The sequence below is a fragment of the Odocoileus virginianus genome, chromosome 22 (genome assembly GCF_023699985.2).
Source record: "Odocoileus virginianus isolate 20LAN1187 ecotype Illinois chromosome 22, Ovbor_1.2, whole genome shotgun sequence".
Classification (NCBI taxonomy): domain Eukaryota; kingdom Metazoa; phylum Chordata; class Mammalia; order Artiodactyla; family Cervidae; genus Odocoileus; species Odocoileus virginianus.
Genome location: NC_069695.1, coordinates 48,192,632 through 48,217,557, shown reverse-complemented (window position 1 = coordinate 48,217,557; position 24,926 = coordinate 48,192,632). Strand labels below are relative to the sequence as shown.

Genomic DNA, 24,926 nt, shown 5'->3' with positions numbered 1-24,926 from the left:
TGTTGCACGGTTCCGGAACCTGGGAAACCCTGTGTTAAAGAAGCCAGCTACAAAAGGTTACATGTTGTGTGATTCCATTCATGTGAAATAGCCAGAACAGGTAAATCCATGGAGATAGAAAGGAAATCTGTGGTTCCTGGCATCTTGGGAGATTTCCTATATAATGCTTAATGGATTTCCTTTGGGAATGATGAAAATGTTTTAGAATCAGTAGTGGTTGTACATCATTGTGAATTTATCAAATGCCACTAAGTTATTCACTTTAAAACGGTTAACTTCAGGGCGTCCCTGGCAGTCCACTGGTTGGGACTTCGCCTTTCAATGCAGAGGGTGCTGGTTCGTCCCTGGTAGGGAGCTAGGATCCCACATGCCTTGTTGCCGATACACCAAAAACAGTTAAAGCAGAGACAATACTGTAACAAAAATGAAGACTTTAAAAAATGGTTAGCTTCTAGTCTTATAGCTCTATTTTTAATTTGGTTTTTAATTTTAAGAAATATTATAACCATAGCATTTTGTCAGTTTAAATAAGAAGCTAAATATTACTTTTATCACTGTTTTAAATCAAACTAATATATAAATCAACTGATAACAGCTATGGGAACTGCCAATCATTTTATAATAATATAGCAGATTATTAGTAGTATGCCAGTCATATAAAATACAAAATGAGATATAATTTCATATCTGAATATCACAACCTATAAAATTTCATGAAGTTCTAATTCTGTAAAATATAAGTGACCTAAAGAGTCAAAATTTGCATCTTCATTTTAATTGGTTATGGGATAAATGTTATTTATCTGATACATAAAAAGGAGGTTTAAAAGGCTGAGAAAAGATCCCATTAACCCTACAGACTTTGTTGCCCTCTCACATTTGCCTTGTAATAGAATAAAAGAGAGAGGATAAGAATTGAAGATAAATGAAAATATACAGTAAAACTTAAATAATGAAAATCAAAACATAAACACACACATTCATTTAATGATCTGCTACACATTTGTGAGGATGTGCCAAACAAGTGGACTGAGATTTAATATTCATGATTTTAATTTCACAAGACATGACAGCATTTGGTGTTTTAGTAAGAGAAAGTAGAACTCCACACGCAAATAATTTATTCCCAGAAATGCTGCTTCATGCATATAAAATCTTACGTGTGCACTTTTGCTCCAGTAGAGAATCACAAAAGGGGAAGAAAACTAATACTCCTAGTTTAGTATTAGTTTTGTAGAAATCAATTCACTTCATGCGTGTGCATGTACGTGTGTATACCTGCATGTGTGTGTGTATTTGAGAGGAGGTGAAAGCAATCATATTACATTAAAGTAAATGCCACCCTATTTTGCAGTATATTGATTTATTTCAATTCAGTGGAACACTTTCAGTAGATATCATCCTTATAATGTTTGTAAATGGTACTTATGTATCTTTATCTCTGCTAACTTCAGAATTTTTTAGGCAAAATGACATTGTTTTGCTCAATCTACATAATTCCATTCACCTTTGTTAAAGTGGACACAAAACTGTGGATGTGTTTTTCAGTTTCATGAGTAAATAATTTATTTTGAAGAATGTCTTCTGTGTGGCCTAGGGTTTAATAGTGTGGTATACATGCTATTCTTCAAAATAAATTATTCATTTTTATTAATAAGATATAGCATATTTAACATACTTTTATATTTTTCTATATCTAAAGTCTCTATAGTTATATAAGTAATTACACTTGATCTTAGCCAAAAGGCCCGAGAAGCAATACAGTTATATAAGTATTTACTAATAACTATTTTAAAAGTTGAAATTTCTAGTGTATCTCAGAGTAAAGTGGAGTAAGAACAGCTAAAGGAAAACATAAGAAGATAATATAATAAATCTAATAACATCAAATTATAGTGTTCTATATTTATTACTCTAACAACAAAAGAATAGGTATAATTATTGTTTATTCTTAAATGGTTCAACTATTTATGAGTAGAAGAAAGCTTTGAAAGAATGATAATGAATGGAGGAAAGTTAAAGTTAAGAGCCTGCTACACCACTGAATGGAAATAATACGTTTCTGAAGACAAAGTTGCTAAACAAAATATACATAATGCCAATTCTGTTCAAAGAATGGACACTTTCAGTAAAGTAAATTCATTAGGAATTGACTTTGATGGCCTTTCCACTTTGGGATTAATTCATCATTTTCCTGAGACACATCAATTACCACTCTGTCACATTAACTTTCTGAGAATGACCCCGTATGTGACCTGAATGAAGGGAATCAGCTGCCAGAAGGATTTAAGAAAACAGGCTTCCAAAGCCCTTCACGAGAGGCATGTCGACTAGCCATGGGGCCTTGCTCGGTAGAATACTGACCACTTTTTCCAATGATGTTTCACTTGAAAAAGTACGTTTTGCAATGGAAAATGCCTATACTGTACATCAAGAGAATTAAGGCTTCACAAGCACAGACGTCTCTGCCATACGCTGAAGAAATCACATGAGCCCTACAGGGAACTCTATTTTCCGAAATTGTTGGGAATTGCACTTCTACTTTTCCCCGTTACAGCAAAATCATGACATATTTTGATAAATATTAGGTAATACATGCTTGTTTCCTCTTCGGTTGTTTTGTTATGTTTCATCACTTCATGGTGGTCGCAAACCCCACTTTTCCTTTCCTTTCCTTTCCATCAAGTTCTTTTACCTTATTCTCTGTCCTGAAGTTCAAAGACACGAACAGAGGGAGAAACAGGACAGGTAAGAGCTCAGAAAAGGATTCAAATTAGTGAAGTCCTTACAGCTATTTGTTTGGCTTTTTTTCTTCTCACTGAGCCCTGGGAAAGATGGTCCTTTCTAACACCATTCTCTAGCTAGGGTTTTATCACTCTAAGGGGATCTGCAGCTTTCACTGTCTGTAGGCTATTGTACACACAACCGTGTACTTTCTAGATAACCCACTGCAATGCATATAATTGTCAGCCACAGAGATGCAGACTAATTTTGCCTGGTGGAAGTGCAATCTATCTCTTTATCCCTTGTGGGAAAAATAAATCAGCTTTGCATCTGATAACCAAATTCATTTATGCATTTCTGGTTGCCCTGTCTGTTACTTAGAGCCTTCTTTCAACTGGCTATATTATCTTACTGGTTGACTCAGGAGTGGATGGATGAAATAAAACCTTTCACATGTGTTCATTTTATGTTTGTATGAGATTTATGAGTTTAGCATTTTAAAAACGACCATACTGATTATCACTCAGTTGTGTCTGACTCTTTGACACCCCATGGACTGTAGCCCACCAGTCGCCTCTGTCCACTGGGCTCTCCAGGCAAGAATATTGGAGTGGGTTGCTATGCCCACCTCCAGGGGATCTTCCCGACTCAGGGATCGAACCAGGGTCTCCTGCATTACAGGTGGATTCTTTACCAGCTGAGCTACTGTTAATCTAATTATATAGAGGGGCTAGTCTACTAATTTAAAATATACAATAAGCCATCATAAGATGGAAACTTGAGATGCTGGGGCTAAAAAAAGTAGCAGTAGCTTCTCTGCATGCAACGAGTGACATTTACCACTGTGCATCTTATATGCCCTTGCTAAGCTGCTTCAGTCATGTCCGACTCTTTGCGACCCAGTGGACTGCAACCTGCCAGGCTCCTCTGTCCATCAAATTCACCAGGCAAGAATACTGGGGTGGGTTGCCATGCCCTCCTCCAGGGGATCTTCCTAAGCCAGGAAGATCTTTTATGTCACATCTTTTATATCTCCTGCTTTGGCTGTGGGTTCTTTATCACTAGCACCCCTGGGAAGCCCGTGTCTCTTATATGCCAGCATCCATTTCCTCATCTTATTCATACACAGAATTTTTATGCATTTAGATATATGCTAATTCTATAGGGCACTTATATACATATATATACAAACATGTTATTCCTATATGATACTGATGCACAGAATTTTACACATACAGATTAGTTTTCTTGAAATAATGTTAAAACCACAATTTGGATTTGTGTTATAATAACATCTACATGATTTTCTGGACTTTGGCTTGTTCTGTATGAAGCTTTGATTCATTTGATATTGAGAGACATCTGAACCTTGATATTTTGATCTGGAATGATTTCTGTGGCCCCAAGGATTATGACCTGCAGCTGCTCCACGACAGGTAATTGTTTTGGTTTAAGTGCGTGCGTGCTAAGTCGCTCACTTCTGTCCGACTCTCTGCAACCTTATGGACCATCGCCTGCCTGGTTCCACTGTCAATGGGATTTCCCAGGCAAGAAGACTGGAGTAGGTTGCCCATGCCCTCCTCCAGGGGAACTTCCCCACCCAGGGATTGAACCCAAGTCTCTTATGTTTCTGGCATTGGCATATGGGTTCTTTACCACTAGTGCCACCTGGGACACCTTTAATTTAATTAGTGAGTCTGAATTCTTAATGAAGAAGGTTAAAAAAAATTCACTAACACCTTCTCCCAGTCATCAAAATGATACCAGTTCAGTTCAGTCGCTCAGTCGTGTCTGACTTTTTGTGAACCCATGAATCACAGCACGCCAGGCCTCCCTGTCCATCACAAAATCTCGGAGTTCACCCAAACTCATGTCCACTGAGTTGGTGATGCCATCCAACCATCTCATCCTCTGTCATCCCCTTCTCCTCCTGCTCCTAATCCTTCCCAGCATTAGGGTCTTTTCCAGTGAGTCAACTCTTCACATGAGGTGGCCAAAGTATTAGAGTTTCAGCTTCAGCATCAGTCCTTCCAATGAACACCCAGGACTGATCTCCTTTAGGATGGACTGGTTGGATCTCCTTGCAGTCCAAGGGACTCTCAAGAGTCTTCTCCAACACCACAGTTCAAAAGCATCAATTCTTTGCCACTCAGCTTTCTTCACTGTCCAACCCTCACATCCATACATAACCACTGGAAAAACCATAGCCTTGACTAGACAGAGCTTTGTTGGCAAAGTAGTGTCTTTGCTTTTAAATACGCTGTCTAGGTTGGTCATAACTTTCCTTCCAAGGAGTAAGCGTCTTTTAATTTCATGGCTGCAGTCACCATCGATATACACTTAAGGAATAGTCTTGTGATTGATGAGCACACCCAATGAGTTGTTCATATCTTCCAAAATCTCCCTGGTTTCCAAGCTCTGTCTACTTCTAAACCAAAGAACTACACTGGTCCCAAGAGCCCAGGTCTAAACTCACAGTGGTCTGCTAACACGATAAGGCACACTGGCATATATACCAGCTCCAAGGGCTTCCCTGGTGGCTCGGTGGTAAAATCTGCCTGCAAAGCAGGAGCTACAGGAGACGTGGGTTTGATCCCTAGGTCAGGAAGATCCCTGCAGGAGGGCATGGCAACCCACTCCAGTATTCTTGCCTGGAGAATCCCATGGACAGAGGAACCTGGCGGGCTACAGTCCACAGGATTGCAAAGAGTTGGACAAAACGGAAGCGACGGAGCATGCACGCACACATCAGCTACAAACAGGTCCCAGACAGCCCTCACACTTCCTAGCTGACAGGCTTTATGCTATACCAGCTGGATATAACCAGAAAGGCATCAAAGTGGAATAGAACGAAGTACTTCTTCTTTCATGTTCCCATTCCACTTTGCTCTTAGCCATCATCACAATGTGTTATTGAAAACAATGGATGTGTAATATCTTCCCAGACAGACGCTAAGCCCACGCTGGTCTAGGATAATGATTCAGTCATCTCCACATCACCAGCATCCAGAGCAGTGACTGGCGCAGGGTATAACATAAATAAGTGCTTGCTCTGTTCAGTGAATCAAAGGGAAACAGATATTTTGATGATCGAAACTTGCCCCATAATTGAAATAATTCTGTGCTTTCATGAGTGGCAAGCTGCAAAACACTCTCTACAGATTTATCCACTGTGCATATGTTAGAAGCATATACCATTACTGATGGCTTATGAATCTGTACAACAGAAAATTATGATCACTGACTATAACACTTAACTTTAGATATTTGCATCACCAAGTCATGAGACACTAATCCAATTTAATCTTATATTTGCAATAAATCCCTAAAATCACAAAGAATAAAGAAAAGTAATATGGAATTCAATTTTTCTGCCCATTTAGCTTTTACAGCTGATATGAATATGAACTATTTATATGACTCAAAAAATATGAACTTTTCAAACTCATTTTTAACTCATTGTTAAAGGAATTGAGTGAAAAAGCTAGCACGAACATTAAGGTACCATAGCTACTTTCATGGGAGAAACAGAAACAAGCTGTGTGTGTTTTGCAACATATTGACACTAACACATATACATTACAACTGCCGCTAGGAGAATGTTTGAAAAGTCTAAAAGCCATGTATCAGGGGTGGGATGTTTCAACAGAACAGCATTGAAACATGTATATTATCTAGGGTGAAACAGACCACCAGCCCAGGTTGGGTGCATGAGACAAGTGCTCGGGCCTGGTGCACTGGGAAGACCCAGAGGGATCGGGTGGAGAGGGAGGTGGGAGGGGGGACTGGGATGGGGAATACATGTAAATCCATGGCTAATTCATTTCAATGTATGACAAAAACTACTGTAATGATGTAAAGTAATTAGCCTCCAACTAATAAAAATAAATGGAAAAAAAAATCTAAAAAAAATAAATAAATAAAAGCCATGTATCAAAAAAATTACATCCAGAGCAGTAAATATGTCTATTGGCTTTAGGACAAAATTCCAAAGCAAGCTAACTTTTCCAAAGTCAAAATTTGACTGTAATTCAGGTTTTAACATTTATGTCATAGCCTATAAAGGTTATTTGTAACATGATGTGTTTAATTGACTTAAAAATAATTTTTCTGAGACTAAAAAGAAATCGAAGAGGAGTGAACCAGCTGTGTTTAAATGTTTATGGGGATATTTACCTTAGCCTCCAACAAATCCTAATTGTATAGTTGCCCAAACTAATGGAGAAAAATACTGACTGAAAAATAAGATCAACTGCTTGGATAACTGAGACAAAAATATAACAGGAAGCCAAACACACAGAGGTCGTTTCCTAAGTTCATGCTTTTCTTCCTTTCAGAAAAGCTTGAAACTCTCAGATTTGTCATACTCTTAACATGTTCACACAAAATTAGTCACGCTCTCTTTTCCTGTGCATGAACAACATTTTAGATATACTTTATATTACCATGGGAAAAGATCAAACGATCAGATATGAGATAGCACAAAAAAAATGTATTCAGACTTGAAGTTGTGAAAGTTAAGGTGGTGCCCACCAGGTCTCAGGGCAGAAATACAAAGGAAGTGAGGACATTTGCTTCCAAAGAGTTCCCATACCTTGTGTTTCTCCTGGAGTTCAACTCCTGATGTCTTGAAATCAGGACCTTCGGAGCTTTCGCTGAATCTATTTCTCCTGTGCAGGAGCTCTTCCATTTCTTTCACCCGGACCTTCAGCCTTCTATTTTCTCTCTCCAGGCCTTGTTTGTCCTTTTCAAGTAGCTCCCTTTTGTCCCACTCAGACGTATGTTCAGCCTGCAATCTCTCTAGCTAAACACAGAAAATGCAGAAAAGCAACACGTAGCCTTTGCAATTGCCAAAGCGAATATGTTCATTTACACATTAGTTTTTCTATGTTTTGGCCACACCCAAGGCACGCAGGAAGTTAGTTCCTCAACCAGGGGTTGAACTTGTGCCCCCCGCTGCAGTGAAAGTGTGGTGTTTTAACCACTGAACCACCAGGGAATTCTCTACACAATTTTTAAAAAGAGAACTCTATTTGTCTGAAAAGTTGAGAACGACACAAAAGCACTAAGACCAGATCATGCACTAGATAAATTTACCCTTTCTCTTGGTTCATGGGACTATTTCTAGAACCAAATAGACAATATTTGTCAAATAAGTATATTAAGTGAAACATTGATGATATTTTGCCCTCAATCTCCACTCAGCTGATGAGAATTTAACAGTTGAGAAGGAACAAAATCACTTCTTGGGCAATTTTGGTTGGATGGATATAGTTCATATATTCATTCACTCATTCACTTATTTACTATACCTTTCAACTTCCAGGTACTATGCTAGTCATTGCAAATATAGACAAGTGAATGTAATAAAATACCATAAATGCCATGATTAAAGTACTGTACAATATAGTCAAACTCACCTGAATAAATGTCCAATTTGATTTTCATGGAATGAAGGTTGGCAACATGATTAAAATCAGAAGTATTTTAAAACTATTTGTTATGGATCAATTACTTACTTTTACATTGTTAGTTTTAAATGGCTTGATGGCAAAGTATTGAATAGTATTGCACTATTATAAAGTAGTTTCCATGACTTTAAATTTTCAAAGAGAAACCAACATTAAGATAATGTTAGACTTCAATAATATCTTTGGAAATTAATTTTGATTAAAAAGTCTAAAAACTGCTTTTTCATACACACATAATTGTGCCATTATTGTAGAAAATGTTCTGTTCCCAAATCTAAGTGAGGCTCTGGTTTCTGAAAAAATAGGAAACTAAAATTACATTCTTGGCACTATACCTTCTCTATCAATTAAACATAATAAACTAAGGGATCAAATTTTAGATGACGCGATTTGACATTTGGGGTGCCGGTTTGGGATATGAGGTGAAAACAGTATTTCACAATCCAATTTAGAACATGACATGACTTTAATTATTAAGATTAATGCTTAAACTTTTTGACTAGCATCACATCACTTATCAGAATGAAAATAATAAAGTTGTAATAAAAAATCATCAACTTAGTGATGAAAAATTAATTTTATGAGAATAAATGTATTCTTGGTCAAGGACAAATAGGATGCTATGTCAAGTCTTTGTAAAACTTTAGGCATTTAAAAGACATTGATGAAGTTCAATTTATACCTAATAACAGATAACAAGTAGAAATAGGATTTTAAATAAATAATAGATGGCTTGAACGAAAAAAATCTAAATTAAAAATGTTGAAGAAAGGAATTATATTAATGGCAATAACAATAAAACTTAAATAATGATGTGTTATTATTTACTATTTGAAGGTTTTTATTGACATACCAATTATCTGATAAATTTAGACATACAATAAACATCAAAATAGTATGGGTTTGTGAAAACTGGATCATAAATTTTATTAGCAGTTTTATTTTTTATTTCATTTTTAAAGATTCTTTCTTGTCAGATTATTCTAAGAATCATACAAAATCTACCGCCTTAAAAGCCTTTCAATTAAATGTGAGTTAAAAAGATGAAAGAAACATCAGGTACTACTTTAAGCTTTCAGAGTATTTTGTAAGTAGTTCTAACAACTGGTCAAATTGAAATGGAATTCTACAGATTCACTTCCAATGATCAACAGAAAAATTCTAAAACATTTTAATTCTAACTGTAATACACCATGAATTTTAACTAATAGTGAAAGTGTTAGTTTCTTAGTCAAGTCTGATTCTGCAACCCCATGGACTGTAGCCCACCAGGCTCCTCCATCCATGGAATTCTCCAGGCAAGAATATTGGAGTGGGCAACCATTCCCTTCTCCAGGGGATCTTCCCAACCCAGGGATTGAACCTGGGTCTCCTGCATTGTAGGCAGATTCTTTACCATCTGAATAGCCAGGGAAGGAGAATCAAGCTAACAGTATCTCAATAAAAGGAAGTAGGAGATGGATTTGAATATTCTAAGAACCAAGAGTCCAATCATGACATATTAGAAGCTTAGGAGAGTAGGTATGAAAGCAAGTTAAACAAGCAGATACTTACACTTAGAAGGGTGATTTAAAGGATCATTTGTGTTTCTTATGAAAAAAATATAATATTGTGATTATTCCCAAGGACCAAATTGAGTCATTTCTTTTATTCATATATATGTATATAAGTGTTTATGTATTTGCTTCCTTCCTTCCTTCCAGTTTTATTGAGATATGAGTGACATATGTGTACACAGCCTAACAATTTGGTCATTTCTAATCATATTTATCTATAAACTCAATCTTCACCCTGTGTCATTGCTTAACACTGCTGAAAGGCATCAGTAATAGATTGCAATGAACAAAATAGAACATAAGTTTTATGAAAGCAGAGTTGGGCCATTTTGCTCATCATCTGGCACCTGACACATGCAAGGTCTGTGCTTCACAAGGACCTGTTGAAGGAAGGAAAACACATTCTGTGTCTCTAGGAAGAAGCTCCTTTGTGTTTCAGTCACAGCAACTGGGCACAAAGTGAAACTAAGACAGCATCCTAGCAGAGCCAGTTATTCACTCACCAATTCAACTGCCAGCAGAATTTCTCAGGACATTTACCCTTAACTCTTATTACTGTTGTCACAGTTGCTTTGTATTTTGTGATAGAAGTGACGTAAAGACAGGATTTTTCAGTAGAATGACCTAAAGTTGAGTCCCAATTCTTTTTATCCCAAGACACTACTTTTCATTTATAAAATATGGAAAGTATTTCCTACAACTTAGTATTATGAGATAGGAATGATTAAGGGAAAATAATCATTAAACTTTCAAACTCAACATAAATATTTCTTGTCATAAACATGTTTTCTAAAGAAGAAAGCATACCAGCAGCCAATTCAAATAATAACAGGTGAAATAGTGCATTATTTTTCAGCACATTTCATCAAGACAACAATCATTTTGTAAATGGACCTTGTCGACTGAGAAAAACCCCCCATCAGAATGCACTATGTGGCATTCTTCAGGCCAGCAAGTGTCGCGTAAAAACAACACGCGTGTTCCAGTAAGAGATGTGCAAATATTCAGAGTTTTCATTTCAGACAAGTTAGCTATAAAACCTCATCATAAGCACTGTGCTTTTGAAAGGAAGAGATAAAAGGTAGGAAGCTTGTCACTCCCTACCAGTAAAAGATGATTACCCTTTTACTGAGGACCTAGTATGTCCCCGGTAAATAGCCGTATAGGTTATTTCTTATCCTCACCACCATCCTGTAAGTTTGTGAGTGCTACACAAGAGGAGGGAAACTGGGGTTCTTAATATTGTTGCCATTATATTTATGTGTGAAATTGATTATACTCTTCCTTGCTTTTATTACCCTTGTCTAGATGCAGTATAAACATTAATATAATAGAAAGAATTGGGAAGTTTTCCCTCTTTTTTCTCTTTTTTTGGAAGACGCTCTATAAAATTGGAATTATCTACTCAGATGGTAGAACTTAACCATAAAGTATTCTGATGCTAGAGTTTTATTATAAAAAGTTTTAATTCATTAATTTTTTATTTACTTTATTTAATGTTATAAATCGATTTCAGCTTTCTATTTTTACAAGAGTCATACTGGGTAAGTTATATTTTCTGGTCAATAATTCATTTCATGTAAGATTTTATTTTTATTAGAATTCTCTCTACCGAGTGGTTTCCTATCTTTGTAAACCTCTGCTCTATCTAAAATTTTGTCCCTTTTTTTATTACTAGAGTTTTTTTTTTTTTTTGCCTTTCTTCCCCCATTTATTTTTATTAGTTGGAGGCTAATTACTTTACAATATTGTAGTGGTTTTTGCCATACACTGACATGAATCAGCCATGGACTTACACGTATTCCCCATCCTGATCCCTACTCCCACCTCCCTCTCCACCCGATTCCTCTGGCTCTTCCCAGTGCACCAGCCCCGAGCACTTGTCTCATGCACCCAACCTGGGCTGGTGATCTGTTTCACCCTAGATAATATACATGTTTCGATGCTGTTCTCTCAAAGCATCCCACTCTCGCCTTCTCCCACAGAGTCCAAAAGTCTGTTCCATACATCTGTGTCTCTTTTTCTGTTTTGCATATAGGGTTATCATTACCATCTTTCTAAATTCCATATACATGTGTTAGTATGCTGTAATTTTCTTTATCTTTCTGGCTTACTTCACTCTGTATAATGGGCTCCAGTTTCATCCATCTCATTAGAACTGATTCAAATGAATTCTTTTTAATGGCTGAGTAATATTCCATGGTGTATATGTACCACAGCTTCCTTATCCATTCGTCTGCTGATGGGCATCTAGGTTGCTTCCATGTCCTGGCTATTATAAATAATGCTGCAATGAACATTGGGGTGCACGTGTCTCTTTCAGATCTGGTTTCCTTGGTGTGTATGCCCAGAAGTGGGATTGCTGGGTCATATGGCAGTTCTATTTCCAGCTTTTTAAGAAATCTCCACATTGTTCTCCATAGAAGCTATACTAATTTTTAAATTATAGCTCTTAATTAATTTTGCCTGATTGCTTTTTTTCCCCCCTAAAAACCAACTTCTGTCTTTGCTAACTCTATTCTACATTTTTTTGGTATTAATTCCTCATATTGACTTTCCCTCTTTGTGCTTTTGGTTTTTTCATTGTGCTTTTGGTTTTTTCCTGCTAGGATTTAGTTTGCTAATTTTTGTCTTTGATATTGGGTTAATCTGGATACTTCAAGAAGCAACTCTTACAACTGGCATTTAAAATACCATAAATTTACTGTGGGGACTGCATATGAGAGAGAATGGGGGGGAGACAGGAAAGGCCAAGAACAGTCAGATTGGGATCAGGAATGACCCTGCGTAAGGGAGAGACAGGGAAGGAAGGCAGATTGGGTCCGATCACCTCAGACATCAGTACCTTCCTCGGAAAGGTAGGTGAGGACACAGAGGAGTTTTTGAGTCAGTCATTTGTGAGAAGGGTTGCATGTCCCAACACCAGGAGGCCCGTCTTTGGCTGGGAGCTGTCCATGAGAAGCACAGTCATTCCCTGGATTTCAGATGATGGCAGCTGGGGTTCTGGGTTAATTATACTCATTGTAATTGAGATCTGAGAAGCACTTTCCCAAGGAAGCCATAACTGTTTCCTAATATAGTCACTGATGTTAAAAATATCCCTGAATTCTGCAGCATCCCTCAAGATTTCAGTGTTTTTATCCTTCAGCCTTAAATTCCATTAAATTTCTCTTTGACCTATGTTACTTAAATGTCTGTTTTACAATATCAAATAAATGAGTTTCTTAAAGTTATTTTTCTGTAAGCAATACTATGATAAATGACCACCTGGGGTCAAAAAAGAGTATCCTTTGGGGATCACATCATTTAGAAACATGACCATAGACTAAATCTCTTTAAACGTAGCCTGCAAAAATAAAAAATGGAAAGAAATAAAATCACCTATTTCATGAGTATAATTGAGAGATGGTATAGAAACCTTGATTCACATGCAACAGATGAAATAAATATCCAAGAGTCACAGAGCATTCTCTGGAGACGAGGTGGCACAGTCAGAGAGAGACTGTGCAGAAGAGAGGACAGCAATCAGGGGGGACACGCTGCAGGAGGAGACACACCACCTACAGAGGGAAGTATTGATACTAACAAGGGACTTGAGACCTGGAGGATCAGAACTAGCCACTGGTTTCTCGACATGTTTGGCCCTTAAAACGTTATACTCACCAGGTGGTGTTAATAGGCGCATAGGAAACCAATGTATTTTGAATATATCATGCATGCTTGCTCAGTCACTCAGTCAAGTCCAACTCTTCTGCCATCCACTGGACAGTAACCCACCAGGCTCCTCTGTCCATAGGATTTCCCAGGCAAGAATACTGGAGTGGCTTGCCATTTCCTTCTCCGGGGGATCTTCCCGACCCAGGGATCGAACCCAGGGCTCCTGAATCTCCTGCATTGGCAGGTGGATTCTTTCCCACTGCGCCACCCGGGAAGCCCATTTTGAACACATCAAATGTAGTCAAATGCAAACACATCAAATCATACTCCCAACGAGTATGTTATGCTCATTATGTGCTCCTCCCATTTTGATATTTTTTTTTTCTTTCAACCTCACAGAAGTTTGAAACAGAAGGCTCCCATCTTCTGGCTATGTCTTCTCATCTACTTCTTGTCTTCTCATCTACTCATCTAGTTTAAGGCACATGTTTCGACAAGGTCTCTCTTGATACGAAAGCATGTTTTCTAAGGGAAGCATTTTTGAGGATGACAATAGGAAAGTTCTCAATCAAATGCCGCTAGCATGAAATGGAATCTTTCTCTCTACTGGAGATTTGAACCCTGATTCAGTGCAACTATATTGTAACACATGTAGGAAAGCCATTTTGAATTTGAAGCATTGAGGGGAATATGAAGACACAAAAATGCTAATAGCATTTTTAAATGAATTAGCTAAATTCCGTTACTGCCCCCATGGAAAGCAGTAAGCAGGATCTTGAAAAAATTATACAGAACCTGCAGGCCAAAGGAACAGAAGTCCCAAATGCATGTGTGTGAACCAAAGAGAATAAGACCCAGAGGGCATCACAGTGGAAATCTTAAGCCAGAGGACACTGGGAAAACCCAAGGTGCCTCAAGGTTGGGATTTCAGAAATGCGCAGGGATTTCTCAAGACATAGGCTGATCCTGAGACTCTAACATTTAAGAGTTTTGATTAACCCAATTTCTTCTATTACCTCCACATCCCAGTCTTCAGTAGACTGTTCTCTACTCAATGAAAGTTAGTAAGAAATTTACAGTTAAAGACATTAAATCTCAGACTGTAATTAAATCATCAGCTCAATGGATGTGAATTTGAGCACACTCCAGGAGACACTGGGCTCCCCTGGTGGCCCAGAGAGTAAAGAATCTGCCTGTAATGCAGGAGACCCCAGTTCAATCCCTGGGTCAGGAAGATCCCCTGGAGAAGGAAATGACAACCCACTCTAGTATTCTTGCCTGTACAACTTCAAGGACAGAGGAGCCTGGCATGCTGCAGTCCATGGAGTTGCAAAGAATTGGACATGACTTAGTGACTGAACAACAACAATTAAACCATCAATCTAACTTAGCCAGAAAACTTTCCCAAAGATCTAGTCACCCAGAAAAGATATTGCTGTTGAGATACCCAACCAAAGACATTCAAATCCTGCATTTTACTCCACATCATTTAAAACCCTTTCTGAAAAAATAAAATCTGTTACTTGAGGCACTTAATACTTCCCGGATAAATGATCACTGGTTTTCATCTATTATTCGGTTTTATATTTATCAGCTTTCTGTAACTCCAGGACGAGTGACAGGTTTCATCTTGGATAATTGAACTATTTAGACTCATATTTGTCTAAATGACCAGAATGCATATCCATGTGTGACAGTTTGATTTTCACTTTTCCCAGAATATTATTTTTCTCTGATGGTTTACTCATATCACATATCTTTTTATAGACCCTGGTTCCTGAGTTTCATCAATAAGAACTCAGAATCTGCCAGAATGCTTAAATCCATAACACTAACAGGCTTCTAAATTAACCTGCTTGCAAACGTCAATATCTTCTTTCAAAATTATATAATCATTTCTGATACATTCATCATATTCTCAGTAATCTAGGTCTCTTTGCTAGAACATGTAAAGTCAATAAGAGGTATGTGATACAAGTGATTTAAATGAATTCAAATCAACACCTATTGTGGCAATCTCAGAAAATTAAATTATGAAGGCACCAGATTTCTAATTTTATGACACCCTTCTCATTAAAGAAGATTCCATTTAACTATGTCAGTAAATAAAGTCTCAGGCTTTTCTTCATCTAAAATTCCTAACTAGCCCAACTCCCTCACCATCACACACCTCGACTTTGTAGCTCCCCTAGAGTTGAACAAATGTATGATTTTTTGATGAATGCTGTGTCTCTCATTGAAGGCAGTTCTCTGAGGTCAGGCTCATTTCTACTTTGGACACCAGTGAATTACTAGCATGCGCTAAGTCGCTTCAGTCCTGTCTGACTCTTTGTGATCCTAAGGACTGTAGCCCACCAGGCTGCTCTGTCCATGGGATTCTCCAGCAAGAATACTGGAGTGGGTTGCTATTTCCTCCTCTAGGAGAACTTCCTCACCCAGGAATCGAACCAGTGTCTCCTGCCTTAGCAGAAAGATTTTTTACCTCTAGCGCCACCTGGGAAGCACAGTGAAAGTCGCTCAGTCATGTCCGACTCTTTGCTGACCCCTTGGACTATAAAGTCCATGGAATTCTCCAGGCCAGAATACTGGAATGGGTAGCCGTTCCCTTCTCCAGGGGATCCTCCCAAACCAGGGATCGAACCCAGGTCTCCTGCGTTGCAGGCGGATTCTTTACCAGATGAGCCAGGGAAGCATAGGAAGACCATACACTATTTCCAGAATTGAAAAACTGATTTATAATTAAAGAAAACACCTTGAAAACATTTTTCTCTTTTAAAACAGAGAACAAAACACTTTCTACCCTCTGTGTTCCCCCACCCCCACTTTACCTTGAAAAAAATTTGGGAATGAATTGCTCCTCATTAGACTATGTTCTTCTCCTAGTAATCAAATTATTTGCACAAACAAAATAATGTATAGTTGAGTAAGAAGAAAAGGAGGAATTTTTTATTTACTGTCAATATCCCAATATGTTAAAAAAACAAAACCCAACTCCAATATATTCTCCTAGTCAACAAAAATGCTCTAATTTTTTTTACAGGTCAAATTATGAAGTTAGATATGAGCAACACAGGGTGGTCTAACAGAAAAAGATGCAAGGTAATCTCTAAACCCCACCCCAGACACCCTGCAACAGTGGCCCAGGAGAGCTCATGGATAGGCTATTAATACAAAATAACCACAGATTTTTCCTACTCTGGGGCTCTCTAGGCACACAGTGGATACAAACTAACCACAGGGGCTTCTCCAACTTGGGCACATGACACCTTGATGCAGAGCTGTGTCCTCAAGTGACCTTAGGCAGCCCGGAGCCTATAAAAGGCTCATAAATATTCTATACATGCCTATATCTAATTAGGACAGACTGAATTACGGGAAAGACATGAGCAATAGAGCCTGTTGCTTTGCAACTTGCAACAATCAATCAAAACTGTCATTCCCCGCCCACCTAGATGAATATGTAAAATTCTTGTCTTGGAAACCATGTATCTTATTATTCCGTTGCCAGTCCCTCTTCTGGCTTGGTCCACTTCTTCCTTGAGGTGTTCTTCAGTTCTTTCTTCAATAAACCAGTTTTTGCCACTGTAAGACTTCAGATGCTTCTTTGCATCTCTGTCCTTACTAAGGACAGAGGCCCACGAGGAAGGGTCCTCTTCCACCCTCCTTGTTGGGTAACAGTCAGAACATTCTTTGTATTACATTTATTTGCTGGCAATACTGCAGTCTTCAGTTGTCTCACCTGCTACTCCCTTTTCCGCTCATAGTCCTTACCTCTACCTTTCCTCTTTACATAACTTAGATGCTATTCATCCTTCACATCTCATCCTCAGCACCTTTTCTGTGAACTCACATAGATCACTATTCCACACATCTAAGTATGTAACACACTGGGTTTATTTGTCTGGGTTGGTTGGGTTTGCTTCCCAAGGTGGCAACCACGCTACTGAATCCCAGTGCTTAATTCTAGTGCCAAGCATACCAGATATTATTGATAACTATTTGCTGAATAAATGATCAAATTAGACAATGAGTGCATGAGCATATAAACTACGACTTCATTGCCTGGCTTTGCTTTTCATTTCACTGTCATTTTGAGAATCCAGTTGGTATGCACACATGGAGAAAATTTGCCTTAAACCCCAACAATGACACAATTGCTGAACACAAAAAAATCTTATGTTACAAATGTTTATGTTTTATCCTGCATAAGCAAAATAAAGAGGACTACTTATATAATCACAAGTTAAATTTAACATGTTACCCATCTGGGCCTTTTTGTCTTAATAAGCAACATTTTAAAAGTAAATAAATATAGACATTCTGAAAAAGAGAAAAATGAGTATATTTGGTTCCTTCAGCTTATGTCATACTGCATTCAGTTAGGATTAGGAAGAAAAAGAAATCATTTAAAGAGCATTGGTGGGAGGGAGGCTCTAGAGAGAAGCAGTATGTATATTCTTATGGTTGATTCATGTTGTACGGTGGAAACCAACGCAGCATTGTAAAGCAATTATCCTCCAATTAAAAATAAATTAAAAAATAAAGAGCATACTCTCACATGGTGTGGACAGATTTTAATCCTAGGGAAGCATCAGAGACAATGTGTCAAAGGCGTGGGGAGGCGGACACATCCAGTGCCACTGTGGGTAATTTGCTAATGTCAGAAAGGGACCCTGTGAAATGAAGGACTAGGTGGCAACTTTTAGGGTCTTTCCAGTTCTAGACTCTCATGGTCTTTGTCCATATAACCACTGAAGATTTGCCTAAGTGTCAATGCATGAAAAGATACAATTCAAAACACTTGGTGATTGAAGAATAGGAAAGGATTCTACTCCTTCGGAAGGTATACAGACTAATTTTGGAGCCAGATTATTCACATTAAAAGATGCAATCCCCCCAGCAAACATGTATTGGAGACCTATTTGGCACCAGAAACCGTGCAGTGCAGTACTGTAAGACAGTGCCCTTGAATTCCAGAAAGTTTACAGCTGAGGAGAGGAAGAACGCATGCATATCATAGAAGTATTCTGAAGTCTTCTATGGGATATCACAGAATTATCCAGTATAACTAATGTGCAAAAACCTGATTGTCATTCCAATATAGGATCTACAAAATGAAATTTGAATGACAAGGGAGAAACCGTGTATTCCTTACGTGCCTACTACATATATATAATGTACAATGTTAAGTACTTCACACATACGGATGAATTAATCCTTTAGATGAGCTATTACTTAAACTCTATTTTGCAGACAATCAAACAGACTCAGAAAGCCTACGTAGGGACTTCCCTTGTGGCTCAGAGGTAAAGAATCTGCCTGCCAATGCAAGAGACATTCATTTGATCCTTGGGTTGAGAAGATCCCACAGGCCATGGAACAACTAAACACGAGCCCCACAACTACTGAGCCTGTGCTTTAGAGCCGGGAGCCGCAGCTACTGAGCCACACGCTGCAAGTACTGAAGCCCATGTGCCCTGAGCCCACGCTCCGCAACGAGAGAAGCCACTGCCTTGAGAAGCCTGGTCACTGCAACTAGAGAAAAGCCCTCGCAGCAATGAGACCCAGGACAGCCAAATATAGATACAGAAAAAGTATTTTTTTAAAAAAAGAAGAAGAAAACCTATGTAGTGGTTAGGAAGCCAGATGGCAAGAAAGTGCCAAGATAAGAATTTGGACTCAGGTCTCTGGGACCCCAAAAATGTAAATAAAGCTAAAGACACCTATTTTCAGAGGTGTATATAGAAAAGGTGGAACTTGTCATCCATACTGAGAGAAGACTGGAAGTTTTTAACTGTATTTTTGACATAATTGTACATTCTTAAGCAGTTGTAAGAAATGATCAAAATAAATCCCAAGTGCCCTATATCCTGTTTGGCCCAGTGGTAACATCTTATAACTCTATAGTTGTAAGAATATAACAACCAGATGTCAACAATAATATAGTAAAAATAGGGGCCATTTTCATCACAAGGATGTATCATATTGCCTCTTTATAGACACACACACTCCCCTCCCATCCCTCCTTCATCCCCTGAAACCACTAATCTGCTCTCTGTTTGGAAAATTTTGTAATTTCAGTACTGTTATACAAATGGAATTATGGGCTTATGTTATCTTCTAAGATTTTTCACTCAAAATGCTTCTCCAAAGATGCATCCAGATTGCTGTATAGATAAAGAATTCATTCCATTTAACTGCTGAGGTGTATCCCAAGGTATGGTTATAAAGGCTTATTGTTTCCTCATTGAAGGTATTATTTTTGTATCCAAGTTTTGGCATTTACAAACAAAACTACTTTAAAGATCCATGCGTAAGTTTGTGTGGATATATGTTTGCTGGTATACATCCTCATTTCTCTGAGAGAAATACTCAGGATTGCAACTTCTTGGTCATAGGAGAGTTGTCATCTGGGAACCCACCAGACTGTTCTCCAATGTGATTGCATCATTTACGTTTCCTGCAGAAAGCTGCGCAACCAGTAGCTCTGCATTCTCACAGCATTGTTGTTGTCACTAATTTCTATTTTAGCCATTCTGATAAGTATGTAGTTACAAGCCCACTGTGGTTTTCATTTCCTTTCCCTTGATGGATCATGTATTGACATCTTTTCATGTGCTTACTTACTGGAGACAATTCATCTTAGTTTTCTTTCACCTGAGAATGTCCTAAAGGACATGTTGACTGGATATAGTACTTTGAGTTGACAATTCTTTTAGAATTTGGACAAGTATGTGATACTTTTTTTCTGGCCTCCATGATTTCTGATGCAATTTTCACTGTCATTTGGGTTATTTCTTGCCTATAGCTGAGGTGTAATTTCCTTCTTGTTGTCAAGATTATTTTTTCTTAATTCTCCACACGTTGATTAATGTGTCTTGATGTGGACCTACTTGAGGTTATGCTGATTGGGGTTTGCTAAGCATCTTGACTGCAGATTTGACCCTTTTCCTAAATTTGGAAAATTTTCACTCTATTTCTTTGAGTAATATTCAGCCCACATAATTTCTCCTCTCACACTGGCCTCCAGTGGCTTAAGTGTTTGATATTTGTTAGCATCCCACAGGCCCCCTACCACAGTCCTTGTTAGCAAAGGCTTTTTCTCTTCCAGACTGTCTCAGACTGGATCCTTTCCCCTCTCCCTTCCACTCATGATTTTTTTTAAAATTGTGGTTACTGTGCTTTTCCTTTCTAACCTTTCCATTTGTTTCTTCTTTGTATTTTCTAATTCTCTGGTGGGATCAGTGGTAAAGAACTCACCATCAATGCAGGAGATGTAAGACTTAGGTTCAATCCCTGGGTTGGGAAGATCCCCTGAAGCAGAGCATGGCAATTCACTCCAGTACTCTTGCCTGGAGAATTCCATGGATGGAGGAGCCTGGTGGGCTACAGTCCACTGGGTCACAAAGAATCAGACAAGACTGAGCGGCTAAGCACAATTGGCTAAGCACGGCTACTTTTTCTATTCGTTTCAAGCATGGTTACTATTGCTGATTAAAGCATTTTTATGATGGCCACTTTAAAATCCTTGCCAAGGAACGCAAACATCTCTGTCTTTGTAGTATCAGCATTTGTTGCTTATCTTTTTCATTCACTCTGAGATATTTTGGTTCTTGATATGAGTATAATATTCGGTTGTGTTCTGAATATATTCGGTATTATCTTATGAGACTCTATTTTATCTAAACATAGGTGGGTTCCTCTGACACACCATTCTGGAAGACAAAGAGGCAGCACTAACTCATTACTTCCAGATGAAGGCACAAGTCCAGGTTCCCCACAAACCTCCACTGATACCTGGGTGAGGTCGCCCCTTGGCTCCTGCTGGAGGGGGATGGGAGATCCCGCTTCCACCAGACCTTGTTAGCTGGGAGAGGGTAGAAGTGAAATACAGGCCCCACACATGGTTTTCACTGACATGAGGGAAAAGGTCTGGGGGTCTCATCACTGCCCAGTGGGGATGAGACCCTGGCTCCAACTCAGTCTTCGATGCCACCACTTCAGAAGAAATGACTTAGCAGCCTCCTGCTGCCTTGCAAGAGTGGAAGCGTAGGCTCCCCAATCAGCTTTATTAATGGGGGTTCAGGTAGCACACCACTGTTTTCTGTAGTTATTTGGTGGGTTAGAACATTTCTCACCTAGAAGTTTCCTGTCTTGCTATTCCCTAGCTGGCTATTCCCAAGCTAGCCATTCCCTAGTCCTTTGATTAGAGCAAACAGGATTTCAGTTGCATTTTGTTGTCATCTGGTTTTATCGTATTCCCATGTTTCTGGCCTCTTCAGCTCCAATTCTGGGATCTATGCAGGGGAAAGAAAATCAGGCAACTCACCTCATCTCATTTCTTAGGTTCCAAGGTACCTGGCTGAAGGCCACTTCTCTTCAACTTGGAGAGTCCTTTATGTTTGCTTTGCATATAGTGTTCAGAGTTTCTATGTGACTTACTGAGTTAAGTAGGGAAAACTATGGGAAGATCCCCTGGAGTGGGAAATGCCAACCCGCTCCAGTATCCTTGCTGGGAAATTTCATGGACAGAGGAGCCTGAGGTTACAGTTCATGGGGTCACAAAAGAGTTGGACATTACTGAGCAACTAAACTACAACAACTGAGGGAAAAGCATATGTACTTAATCTTTTTGAAATGAAACAGGAATAAGATATAAAAGTGTGAATAGGTGAGAAGAAAAAACAACAAACCACAGAAAAGAAATATGAAATGAAAACTCCTGAAAATCTGAAACTGAATTGTAAGTGATGCTTTTTTTTTTTAGTAATATGAGATAAACTATTTTCTCTTGGAAAATAATTATCCCAAAAATTTGGCCTAAAAAGTGTTTCCTGATTATGAGTTTGCTTTCAAGCAGGGTCTAGGTTGTAGAAAAAGTAATGATTTCTTCACTTGGAATGCCAGTCCATGTCCATTCTAAATAGCCTCTCCTTTCTAGTTCAAGGGGTCTTGATCTTAAATGTGGAGAAAAGATGAAATGCAACGGTTATGCATATGCATGTATGCAGGGTGGTGTTAGTCTCTCAGTCCTGTCCGACTCTTTGTGACCCCATGGACTGTAGCCCGAGGGGCTCCTCTGTCCATGGAACTCTCCAGGCAAGAATACTGGAGGGGATAGCCACTCCTTTCTCCAGGGGACCTTCCTGACCCAGGGATTGAACCCACATCTCCTGCACTGCAAGCAGATTCATCACTGTATGAGGCATGAGGGAAGCCCCATTAGCACATGCACATGTTAACATACATTTATCAGATGCTCCTTGCCTAGAGAATGCACCTCATCACACACTGACCAGAAGAGTCAACTGTTTAAATACTGTGGAGCCTCGTTTTAAATCAGGGCTGCATCTTTAATTTCTTTCACCAATCCAATTTCCAAGAGCGTCATCAAACTACTTCTGAAAGAGGTTGGGCAGATGGAGAGACAAGAAAAACACACTCAAAGAGTTGGACACGACTGAATGACTGAATATTCCAAAGAATAGCCAGGAAAGATAAGAAAGCCTTCCTCAGCGATCAAAGTAAAGAAATAGAGGAAAACAATAGAATGGGAAAGACTAGAGATCTCTTCAAGAAAATTAGAGATACCAAGGGAACATTTCACCCAAAGATGGGCTCAATAAAGGACAGAAATGGTATGAACCTAACAGAAGCAGAAGATAATAAGAAGAGGTGGCAACAATACACAGAAGAACTGGACAAAAAAGATCTTCACGACCCAGATAATCACAATGGTGTGATCACTCACCTACAGTCAGACATCCTGGAGTGTGAAGTCAGGTGGGCCTTAGAAAGCATCACTACGAACAAAGCTAGTGGATGTGATGGAATTCCAGTTGAGCTATTTCAAATCCTGAAAGATGATGCTATGAAAGTGCTGCACTCAATATGCCAGCAAATTTGGAAAACTCAGCAGTGGCCACAGGACACGAAAAGGTCAGTTTTCATTCCAATCCCTAAGAAACCACTGCACAATTGCACTCACCTCACATGCTAGTAAGGTAATGCTCAAAATTCTCCAAGCCAGGCTTCAGCAATACGTGAACTGAGAACTTCCAGATGTTCGAGCTGGTTTTAGAAAAGGCAGAGGAACCACAGATCAAATTGCCAATATCCGCTGGATCATCGAAAAAGCAAGAGAGTTCCAGAAAAACATCTATTTCTGCTTTATTGACTATGCCAAAGCCTTCGACTGTGTGGATCACAATAAACTGTGGAAAATTCTGAAGGAGATGGGAATACCAGACCACCTGACCTGCCTCTTGAGAAACCTGTATGCAGGTCAGGAAGCAACAGTTAGAACTGGACATGGAACAACAGACTGGTTCCAAATAGGAAAAGGAGTACGTCAAGGCTGTATATTGTCACCCTGCTTATTTAACTTCTATGCAGAGTACATCATGAGAAACGCTGGGTTGGAAGAAGCACAAGCTGGAATCAAGATTGCTAGGAGAAATATCAATAACCTCAGATATACAGATGATACCACCCTTATGGCAGAAAGTGAAGAGGAATTAAAAAGCCTCTTGATGAAAGTGAAAGAGGAGAGTGAAAAAGCTGGCTTAAAGCTTAACATTCAGAAAACTAAGATCATGGCATCTGGTCCCATCACTTCATGTCAAATAGATGGGGAGACAGTGGAAACAGTGTCAGACTTTATTTTGGGGGGCTCCAAAAATCGCTGCAGGTGGTGACTGCAGTCATGAAATTAAAAGATGCTTACTTCTTGGAAGGAAAGTTATGACCTACCTAGATAGCATATTAAAAAGCAGAGACATTACTTTGCCAACAAAGGTCTGTCTGGTCAAGGCTATGGTTTTTCCAGTGGTCATGTATGGATGTGAAAGTTGGACTATAAAGCAAGCTGAGCGCCGAAGAATTGGTGCTTTTGAACTGTGGTGTTGGAGAAGACTCTCGAGTGTCCCTTGGACTACAAGGAGATCCAACCAGTCTATCCTAAAGGAGATCAGTCCTGGGTGTTCATTGGAAGGACTGATGCTGAAGCTGAAACTCCAATACTTTGGCCACCTCATGCAAAGTGTTGACTCATTGGAAAAGACCCTGATGCTGGGAGGGATTGGGGGCAGGAGGAGAATGGACGACAGAGTAGATAAGATGGCTGGATGGCATCACCAACTTGATAGGCATGAGTTTGAGTAAACTCCGCGAGTTGGTGATGGACAGGGCGGCCTGGCATGCTGCAATTCATGGGGTCGCAAAGAGCTGGACATGACTGAGCAACTGAACTGAACTGAATGACTGAACAACAGCAATCTCTGACTCAATGGGCATGAGTTTGTGCAAATTCAGGGAGATAGTGATGGACAGAGAAGCCTGGTGTGCTGCCATTAATGGGGTTGCAAAGAGTCGGACATGACTTAGTGACTGAACAACAGGTGAAAACAACATTGTTATCAAATTGGTGGGTGTTAGCAACAGTTTTAAAAAAGGTGTCCACGATATGTAAGAATCATCAATGGTTAGAAAATCATGATGTTTGATATGAAAGTACTAT

At 39.0% G+C, this 24,926-nt stretch overlaps 1 protein-coding gene across 4 annotated transcripts in view; it reads right to left on the bottom strand.

Moving 5' to 3' along the window:
- CCDC102B (coiled-coil domain containing 102B) overlaps positions 1-24,926 on the bottom strand; it is a 268,638-nt gene that overhangs the window by 160,167 nt on the left and 83,545 nt on the right. For 3 of the 4 annotated variants that reach the window (XM_070452936.1, XM_070452934.1, XM_070452937.1), the window contains one exon: positions 7,319-7,528. The exons of the other annotated variant lie outside the window; for it this stretch is intronic. In XM_070452936.1, coding sequence (XP_070309037.1) covers positions 7,319-7,528 — 210 coding nt within the window. The remainder of the gene's footprint in view (positions 1-7,318; positions 7,529-24,926) is intronic. 4 annotated transcript variants of the gene reach the window in all.